At 34.5% G+C, this 10,621-nt stretch overlaps 1 protein-coding gene across 1 annotated transcript; it reads right to left on the bottom strand.

The window, feature by feature from the left end:
• Positions 1 to 1,867: 1,867 nt before the first annotated feature.
• LOC147533751 (aquaporin PIP2-7) lies at positions 1,868 to 3,457 on the bottom strand. Its single transcript, XM_086645715.1, has 4 exons — positions 3,058 to 3,457; positions 2,665 to 2,960; positions 2,415 to 2,555; positions 1,868 to 2,311 (listed from the first exon to the last, which is right to left on the bottom strand). The coding sequence occupies exons 1-4, from the start codon at positions 3,347 to 3,349 to the stop codon at positions 2,192 to 2,194; spliced, it is 849 nt and encodes a 282-aa protein (XP_086501841.1). The 5' UTR covers positions 3,350 to 3,457; the 3' UTR covers positions 1,868 to 2,191.
• Positions 3,458 to 10,621: the final 7,164 nt, after the last annotated feature.

Raw genomic sequence — 10,621 nt, 5'->3', positions numbered from 1 at the left:
GGTTCGATAACCGAACAAAACTTTGAAGAGATTGGCTCAGACTGAGCTTTTTAAAAACCGAACCCTTCGGATTGATTCGTGAATATAGTCCAAATTTGTGAATTGAGTAAAAAAAAATGGGATAAGGAACCAATGCCCTGGCCAATACTATCACAACCTTCAAATTATTTACCTCCCAACGGCAAGAAATTTTGAATTCACATACTAAAATCCTCTTGGACTTCTTGACCCATCACATCCCATCCCAGTGTGTCAACAAAACCTTCCAAACAGATCAAAACCACATATATTCTGACACGTGGAAGTACAATGTGGTGATCAGAGGAGTATCATACAGACTTACAAAGAAGGATGCTTAGCTGTCTTCTTCTCCTTTTTAGGTCACATACTTTTGACTTAACCCCTCCACCTAAAACTTATAACCACCATGCCTTTCCTTTCTTGTATTTCCAAGAACTTACTATTTTTCACTTTCTTTCTCTTCTTACTTTTTCAATTTTATTTTGCTTTTCACCACCACAGATGTTGAGAAAAGTATTAACCTGATGAGACCACAATTCACCCCCATGGCCTGCCATACTTTTTTGGACCACAATAGCATCTCTATGCAAATTTTCTAGGGCAACAAAAGAAGATGCTTTTAGCTTACTCCTCTAAAAATAGCTCCTTTCTCAACTAACTTATCTTTTTCATTACCTTATCTCAACCATCCATCCATTCAGATTAGAGAAAGAACAATTATGGGTTGTCATCAAGTTCACCCCTTTTCCCAAAAGTTATGGGGCTAGTTTGAGGAGACTGAAATACAAAACTAAATCACCCCATCCTAAAATTGGTGCTTAAATTCTAATCAGTGACAAAATACAATATTGAAAACTTTAATAAAAATAGCTCAGTGCCTAAAATGACAAAAAAAAACTCTCGAGAAGTGACAATTTGATGAGTGAGTCTCTAAGCGGGAGGCAGGACTTGTAGTTTTCGTCCACCTTCAACCATAAAAACCAATAAGCTAAGAGAAGAACAAATCATATATTTCCATCATTTGGTTTATTGAATAAAATAACCAGTTGTCGCGAGTGTGACAACACAAGTCTTATCAGTTAACGATATTATCTTCATTTTTGACACTTTAGGTCTAAGCTCACAAGATATGGGGATTTGTCTCTCCACGAGTCACCACTTATCAAACTTAAGTATAGTTCAGGCCTTCTTGTTTACTTCAGCAAGAGATATTGTATGTCTTTGTGACTAAAATAATCGATTAGCTAAGAAACTACCTATCAATAACAATTGACAAGTTATAATAAAAACTGGTCCAGTCGGTTCACTAACAAAACATTTGCTTGCTCTTTCTGATCCTCTCAGACTGAAAGAGGAAATTTTTTTATACTTACATATTTGCCTGCCATAATCATATTTGGTTCTGAGTTCTTTCTTTTTTATGAGAGATATTTGGTTCTGAGTTCTGACTTAAAAAAAAATATTTTAAATGGATGTGTAAATAGCAAGAAATGGTGAGTGCACTTCAAATTCCCCCTGAGATGAATATGGACCAAACACACACCCTATAACCCAAACTGAAAGCTACCCTACACCGAACTCTTGGAACCCTTATCACATTATTTGTTAGTTTTTTTTTTTTTTTTGATGAGAGACATTATTTGTTAGTTTTTTTTTTTTGATGAAGGGCATTATTTGTTAGTTAGGTCCCATTTTATCATCATTTTGGAGTATGTGGCAGCCTTTAGACCATGTAAAAGGGGCATCTTTTTCAGCTTTATTATAGTTAAAACTGTTCCACAAAAATACAATGGGGGTAATTTGGTAAATAAGAATACATATAAAGGGTAAATTAAAGAGATGAAAATTCTAGAAAAAGAAATGCATTTTCAATGGAGAATTCACAGTGACCATACTTAACAACCCAACAACCATCCAACTCCATTACTACACCTAAATTAACTCAAAAAAAAAGTATTTCACCAAAACAATAATACTCCCTCCTACACAGTAACAACACTTCTCAAACAAACAAAAGAAAAAGAACACATTAATATTAACCCACAAAAAGAGAGAAATGAACTTCTTTTACACACACAGACAAACTAATAAGATAGATTAATTAAGCAATAACTCTAATTAACAATTTATCAATTCCGAGAGCAATTCTTTGGTGTAACTTTGAGTCATCTTAGTTTGATGCACTGCTCCTGAATGAACCTAATGCCTTAATTGCTGCTGCTCTTAAAACATACTGATGATATGCTGCTGCTGCTAGTGCTCCAATAAATGGTCCAACCCAAAACACCCACTGTTCATCATCATCAACAACAACAACAAAAAGTACCCATAATCAGAAAACCCTAGAAAGAGAAAGTAAATACTAGTTAACTAGAGAGAAAGTAGAGACATACATGATCATCCCAGACTTTTTTGTTGTTGTAGATGACCGCAGCACCAAAGCTTCTAGCTGGGTTAATACCAGTTCCAGTAATAGGGATAGTTGCCAAATGAACCATGAAAACAGCAAACCCAATAGGCAAAGGAGCCAAAACCTGGTTTAAAAAACAAAAATCCCCAAATTATTTACACCTTGTTTACACTCAAGAATTTGTGTAGTAAAATAACAGTGAAGAAGAAGAGTTCGATTATTTTTTTACTTACAGGTACATGAGAATCACGAGCACTTCTTTTAGGATCAGTAGCAGAAAAAACGGTGTAAACAAGAACAAATGTTCCAATAATTTCAGCTCCTAAAGCTGTTCCTTTTGTATAACCATGGCTGATTGAGTTAGCTCCACCTCCTTGAGCATTATAATCATGTTTCATGAAAGCTTTTACCAACCCAACTCCACAAATTGCTCCTAAACTTTGAGCAATCATGTAAGCTACAGCTCTAATCAATGATACTTTACGAGCTAAGAACAATCCAAATGTCACTGCTGGGTTAATATGTCCACCTAAAGAAAAAAAACCCAAACAAGAAAATCAGATCATCAAGTCATCAAGAGAGGGAAAGTATGGTTCAAGAGTTAGAAAGAGAAGATGCGATCTTACCAGAGATACCAGCGGTGCAGTAAACAAGAACAAAGATCATACCACCAAAAGCCCAAGCAATACCAAGAAGACCAACACCATCACAAGGACCAGTTTGTTTCTTGTGACCAATAACAGTGGCAACAGTAACATAAAGGAAGAGAAGGGTAGCTATGAACTCAGCAATTAAAGCTCTGTAAAAAGACCAGAGCTTAATCTCACCCAAATCAAAGAGTGGTGCTGGTGGTGGATCTCTATAATCTTTTCCTTGATTATGAGCTTGATGTCCTTCTTCACTCACTTCTTTCGACATCTTTGTGTTCCTCTCTCTCTCTCTACTAACAAGAAAAGACTAGCAAATTCTCTCTGGTTCTCTTTCTCTCTCACTAGACTGAACTCTCTACTACTCTGATGAAGGAATGGGTAGAGTAGAGAAGATAAGAGAATTTATTGATGAGTACAAAGGGTATGGTTGTAAATAAGATTGTTTTTGGGATGAGATAATAAAGACAAAGTTTGAGAGAGAGATAAGTGTTGTTCTGTTTTAGAGAGAGAGAGAGAGAAAAGGAGAGGGGTGTGTTATGTGTATGGTGGGTCCAAATACAGCGCGACCATGTGAGTTTTTAGGGTTAGATGATTCACTTTTCCCCACCACCACTAACACAGCCTATATATTCTAACGGAACCACCACATACGACGACGACCACCACCACTTTCCTAACGGTCATTTTTTCTGTATCTCTTAATAACTTTTATAATACCGAAACTAACCCCTTTATGTTAAAACGATTAGACCAAGACGGGGGACCATGTCTAAAGAGATTGTCACGTGAAACCACCTCTCTCTCTACTGGCTACTTTTGTTATAATGCTGACATATTCTTTTTGACAATAATATCCTCTAACATTCTATCTAATTAACTTCTAAAATCATTCTATTAAAAATAACATTTCTAGACCTTAAACAAAAGTTTGATTAGGGCATCTTGCCCTCTTCTTTCTTTTTCTAATATGTTCCATTGTTTTCGAGAATGCTCTCAAATGAGTTCAAGTTCTTTGAGGTACTCATAAGAAAGGGATGGGGGATGGATGTAACATTACCAACTTAACTTCTCTAATCAATTTGTCTTGATAATCTCTCAATCAGTCTAAGTTGGATTTGTTCTCTACTCCGTGAGATCCCTTGTATACAGGGGAGAGGAGAACCTTTTATTTCTTCATTCCTCAAAATTACTCCATTCTATTTCTATTCTGAAGTTTCTCCTATTCCTCAGCGAGAATTATCTGTGTAGAGACCAGTTAGTTTACTTATGTATACTGAAATGACATAATCTGTCGTGCACTCAACATGGATAGAGGATCGTATTAGGACGGTTAAATATTTACATCAATCTCAAATACATCCTCCGTAACTTAAAATTCAAATTACAAGATACATTGAGTGTGGGCGAAGGATGAGTTCCTTTTGAGACTAGCCATACCTCGATAGCATGTGACTTATCATATGTAAACTCCTTACAAAAGGAATTTGTTCACAAATCGTTTATAGTGTCTGAACATAATTATATAAGAGAAAATTGTATATCTGTATATCAATATAATAAAAGAGGAGAGTATCTTTACCTTTCTTTTCATTGACTAGGATTTAGTCTCATGAAGTTACATCAAGCAGCTGCAATTTAATAATTTGAAATGAGATGATTTTAGATTTAATAGAAATTCATTCCATGGTTAAATTACATTGTGATTTACGGATAGAAACTTTTAACCCATATATGCCAAGATAAAAGAAACCGGGGAAAATCCAAATCAAACACCAAGGTGTATTGTGGGAGCAAATTGGGCTGATTGACAACTACTATTATAATATGTTTGATTTTTTTTTGTTGTTGAAATTGTTCATATGTATGATTAAAGCACAAACAATCTGCAAATATCATGAAAAACATTGGCAACTGCATTGCACATGCTACCTTTGGGACGTAGCTGTCTTCTACTTCCACATTTATCCTTTTTTTTGCCATTTCTTTCTCTCTCTTCTTCTTCTTCTTCTTCTTCTTCTTCTTCTTCTTCTTCTTCTTTTGTTTTCCTTAATGATTATAAAATATTACTCCTTAATTGAGACCAAGACTCAACAGTAAGTAATTAATGGAGATTAATTAACCTTAAATTCTTTATTCTTTATCAAGAAGGACCAAACTGTTCAGTGAGTATTCAATTCCAAAACATTCCAAATAATTAAATGATTTATTTGTCAGGGCTAAAAGGAAAAATTATTACTATGAAACTTTGCTAAAGAACATCATATTACTATCTATTTCAACAAAAAAAAGTATTACTATCTGCCAATTTCTTTTCGTTGAAATATTTTAGACTAGAACTTTATAAAAGAAATAAAAAGTAATTAAAGCTTACATAAGTGCCTTTAATCATTGATTTGTCAGGGAGTTTCATTATGGATAAGTAAGTTTGGTGTAATTAAATACATAGAGTTCTTCTTTTCAAGCATATAAAATTATAATTATAATACTTACTAATAAATAATAATACAAAAAATATTGTTATCCAAGCATTGATATACAAATTCTTTATGTCGTAAAGTCTGAGTCTTAATCGGTTGTTTACCCATCAACACTTCCAAGCTTTACCAGGTTTGCGCACCAATGGACTGCTCGAGCCAGCATATTAGCGAACCCCAGGCCTTTGAGCTGCCTTGTAAAGTATAATCATTTTATTTTCGCATTCACCCCTATAATCCCTTGTTGTCGTGAGTAAAATAGGGGAGGGTTTATAGGTGCCCAGTGATTTTTATTTAGGTTCCTCTTTTTGCTGGCCTCGCGAGCCCTCTTTAATTTTTTATTTTTATTCTTCTCATTCTTGGTTCTCATTTCAATTTTTTGTAAATCTTCATCGAAATCCATAGATTTCTTTGTGTTGTTTTGAATGGTATCATCTCTTGTTCGTTTATTAAAGAAAGAGGTTATAGATCAGATGATCTCCATTTCTTATTGAAAAGTGTTTATCATCGATTTTATGTTGCTTTCGAGTGATTTTATAGTAATTTGTAGGTAGTAGAATCTGAAATATTCGAGTAGTCTCGGACTCAATGTCTGCGAAATCTAAAATTGGAATCAATCTAAAGCCACTCAGAGCTGGACCGTCTAAGAGTACGCTTTTTTCTTGGACCAGTCCAAATAAAGTGCGCGTATCAAGTTTTTTTAGTCTGGAATTGTTGCTTTTTTGTTGTTTATTTTATAATTTACGAATTATTGTTAATATCTTAGTGCAAGAATTATAGATTATTTTGGTATGCCAATTGAATATTTAATAACAATTTTACTACTCCATATGAAATGTTATAATGATTTTTTTTTCCTTTTGTATTGTTTCCTTCCCTGAGGCACTGCTGTGGGATTGAACTTGGGATCTCTGCATTTGCGGAGTATATGAACTGACCAACAGGGCTACCAGTGGTTGACATTAAACTTGGGTTATTATGAGTATATATTATGTAATAAATTTGTCGGATTTTATGCCTCTTTCATCTTGTCGGGTTTTATGTCTCTCTCATTTCTTGATTGATTTAGGCGGATATTGTGCTCATCACATCTTCGTGATGTATCAATGCCTTGTAACGTCTAATGTAGAACGTAGTTGATTTCTCAAACAAGGAAAAAAAATCTAATCCTAAGTAGCAAAATTCTACTGCCGCCCCGTTTTCGCCCACCTCTATGCACATGAAACTCCTTGGTTCAAAGGAGTGTTATGGGCGGCCACTTCACTGTTATAGGTGCTCTTGTCCACTTAAACTTCCCTTATCTGTATGAAGGCACTAATTATAATAATATAGGGCGCCTAAAAGACTTCCATTTGTTTCACCGAGCGTCCATAGAATTTCCTTACTAAAGCAAGCCCTTGTCTAAGCAACCTGGGCTTGGAGAGTAAGAAACTTACTGGAGTGATCTAGCCGAATGAGGAGTGACAGAGTAAAATCATATGTTAATTGATGTGGTCAACATTTTTTATCTTTTGTTGCAATTGATGGGGTCAAGATTTTATAATTTTTTGTTGCAATTATGGGGTCAAAGCTTTTCATATTTTTGTTGCAATTGATGGGGTCAACGTATTTTTATTTTTTGTTGCAATTGATGGGGTGAACATGAAGTAAGAGAATTTTTTTAATATTTTTTTGTAGTATGAAGTAAGAAAATTGGGTTAATTTGACATTGACCCCCAATTATTTAGTGATATTAGGACTTCACCCCCAAAATGAAAACTGTTCTGGTGTTAACCCCCAATTGACCTTTTTTTCGTCAAATATCTGTTAAATGGCTTACGTGCGAAGCACATGCGTGGATTTTGACAAAACTGCCCTTCATCTAATCTTACGGTGAATATTCATTCTCATGATCAACTGTTGATGAGATGAATGCTCAATGATCTACCGTTGATCGCGAGAAAGAATGACCATTACCCATCTCTATCTCTCTCTAGATATTTAGCTTCTGACCTGTTCATCTGCATTCTTTAATGGCTCCCTCGAATCCATTTCCCTGGATTCTACCTATCTCTTCCAATCCAACACCTATTCAACCTCCTCTTATCATTTTCATCTCCTATCTCAGAGGACATGGTGATGAAATCAAGCATAGCTTGTTTATCTTGGGTTGCCTCCGAATTTACTTCCCCATATATTAAGAACAACAAACCAGAGAAGAAGGAATCTAGGGAGATAAAATAATGCCATTAGAGATAAGAGAGAAGAAAATGGGTAGTGGGTTTTAAGGTTATATTGGTTGAACCTGAACTTGATAATAATAATAATAATCTTGATAGTTTTTTGACGGATCCTAATCTAATTACTTTAATTTGATTCTTCACCAAGCAAGAGTTTTGATTCTTGTTTCAAAAGCTAGGGATTTCTAAAAAACTACCAGATCTCTTATGTGATTCTAAGTTTCCTTTGTTCAAAATCAAAACAATTGAAGATAATAGATCTTGATTTCTCACTATTGATCTCATGATTCTTCACCAATCCATTAGTTGCAGATCAATCCAACCATCTAAAAACCCAATCGTATGAATCAAATCCATAGTATTATCGAAGAAAGGAAGTCGTTGATTCAAGGTCACATATAAAGGAGTCAACCCCCTAAGAGCAATCATCTCATCAAATGAAGCTCTGAGATTAAGAGCAGTAGAAACAATCGGTTATGTTCTCTCATTCTTGCAGCAAATGTTCCAGTACCCACACCAAAACTAAACTACCATTCACACATTTGTCGTTGAGAAAGAAGAGGGGGAGAAATTAGATCTGAAGATGGATTTTCAATTGAATCAGACCAAGTACGAATCAAACGACTAAGAGTAATATTAGGAATGAAATCTTTACTGATGTAATTGATTTCAGATTTGAAGTATTTATGAACAGATATGAAGAATAAGGTATAAAGAGTTTTTCTAGAGAGAGATTGAGAAGAAGAGAGAAAGAGATAGCGAGAGAGGAAGCATGGGTTATGAAGAAAGAGAAAGTCTAGGTTATTTCACGGCCGTTGATCGCGAGAGAGAGTGTTGATCGTTGGATTAGATGGGGGTAATTTCGTCACGAATCAGGCGTGTGATTCAGACGCTAACCACTTAACGTGAAAATGACGGAAAAAGGGGAATTGGGGGTTAACGCCATAACACTCTTGATTTTGGGGGTAAAACACAATGTCCAACTACATTTGAGATTACTTCGTATTCTAACTCTTCTATACAATGTCCTTTGTGCTTAAAAGGTTAGTAGTTAATGAGGGATGTTTAATTGAGAATGTATTATAAAATAACAAATTTAAAATTCTATTAATCGCAATGAAAGGGTAAAACACATGGTGAACAACAAATTAAATGACAAGCAATGTTGTGAAAATAAAAGGCAAAAGACAACTTCTTTTTTTTGTTGAAAGACAAAAGACAACTAAAAATATAAACTAAGAGATAGTAGACAAGACAAGAAGAAACTAGACTTTTATTTTGTAGAGAATTTCTTTACTTTGGTACATCATATTCATAGCAAGTTACCTATTTATATTTATTTTTTTGTTAATGAGATACCTATTTATATAACGTCTTGAGAGTTACATACAATATGAGAGTTACAAGGTGTTTGAGTACAAAGTGACGGTGGAGAACATACTCGCGAGAGTTAGAAAGTGTGATAGTCATTCATCGTAAATCAAATATTTACATCACTATCTCATCAAAAAAAATATATATATTTACATCACTCCCCCTGGATGTCCACCACGTCAGATCATTAAAATCTTACTTTTTTTTTGTTAAAGCATTAAAATCTTACTTGGAAAATCCAATTGGGCAAAACCACATTGGAGGGAAAACGAGTGCAAATTCTTTGTTGTAAATCTTTGAAGAAACATAATATTTGTCTAACAGGTGTCTTGGTAGAAAAAAAAAACCTTGTGAAAAAAATTTAATGAAGGAAAAATTACAGTATGAGAATGCATTAAGCAATGTCTTCATAAACTTGTTTCCCCTCATGAAGGTTGAAGGTATTGTTAAACTTTTTATCGTTGTTTCCTTTAGGTATAAATACATATAAAAAGGATTGAATTTTTTTTATCCGAGTTGCATCCACATATACTTTAAAGTTAATGCAGACTTTAGATTTAAGGACGTTGTTAAATCCTTCAGGGATTTCAACTGAACTCACTCTTTAGTAATTCATATTTGTATATCATTGATAATTGTAAAATTCTGGAAAATTGATGTAACTGTTACGTTTTGTTATGATTCAAGATGAATTCTATGCACAATCCACCTGACACATATAATAGTTGTTAAAACTTTAATCTTCGAATACAATTGTTTTAAAAAGTTGTATCGCCAAAGCCTTGTAAGGAAAATCCAATCGGATAACCTGGAAGGAGGAAAATGGGTTATAACTTGTAGAAAATTAAAATATTTTTTAGGTACACATAGTTGCCTCTTTAAAACCTTGACAAGTAAAACTTAGTGGGACAAACCTTGACGAATGAAAAAGTGTACAACGAATAAAGGTTCAGTATTGACATTTTATACATACCCCCTCTGTTAAATATTAATCAGGATTTTTTTCTTTTACAGGAATATATGAATTTAGTCACTTTTTTCTTTTAGGGGAGTTTGACCAAAACTCCCTAAGAAATTATGATTTTGGTTAAAAAGGATTCATCAAAATTTTTTAGGCTTCACCTCCCTGATAGCAATTATGTAATTTTCAATTTCAGTAAAAAGACCAACTTAACCCTAGTCTAAGAAAATACCTTGCAAACACCTTGCACTGCCTTGCAAACACCTTGCAGAGCCTTGCAAACACCTTGCTTGGTTTTTGCAAACACCTTGGATAGCCTTGCAAACAAATTGCAGAGCCTTGCGAACACCTTGCAAAGCCTTGCAAAAACTTTGCAGAGCCTTGCGAACACCTTGCCTGACTTTTGCAAATACCTTGCGAACACCTTGCAGAGCCTTGCAAAGCTTTGCAAATACCTTGCAGAGCCTTGCAAACACCTTGCAAAGCCTTGCAAACACTTTGCAGAGCCTTGC

This window comes from Eschscholzia californica, unplaced genomic scaffold (genome assembly GCF_041429995.1).
Source record: "Eschscholzia californica isolate CP2 unplaced genomic scaffold, dmEscCali1.0.p SCAF_6, whole genome shotgun sequence".
Lineage (NCBI taxonomy): Eukaryota > Viridiplantae > Streptophyta > Magnoliopsida > Ranunculales > Papaveraceae > Eschscholzia > Eschscholzia californica.
This window is presented reverse-complemented; position numbering and strand designations above follow the sequence as displayed.

What these genes read in the sequence shown, in the direction of transcription:
- LOC147533751 (XM_086645715.1), bottom strand. Translation starts at nt 3,349, where the DNA reads ATGTCGAAAGAAGTGAGTGAAGAAGGACATCAAGCTCATAATCAAGGA. An exon ending in CTGCACCGCTGGTATCTCTG is followed by an intron (nt 2,961 to 3,057) that starts GTAAGATCGCAT and finishes TTTTTTCTTTAG; the next exon opens with GTGGACATATTAACCCAGCA. An exon ending in AAAAAGTCTGGGATGATCAT is followed by an intron (nt 2,312 to 2,414) that starts GTATGTCTCTAC and finishes GATGATGAACAG; the next exon opens with TGGGTGTTTTGGGTTGGACC.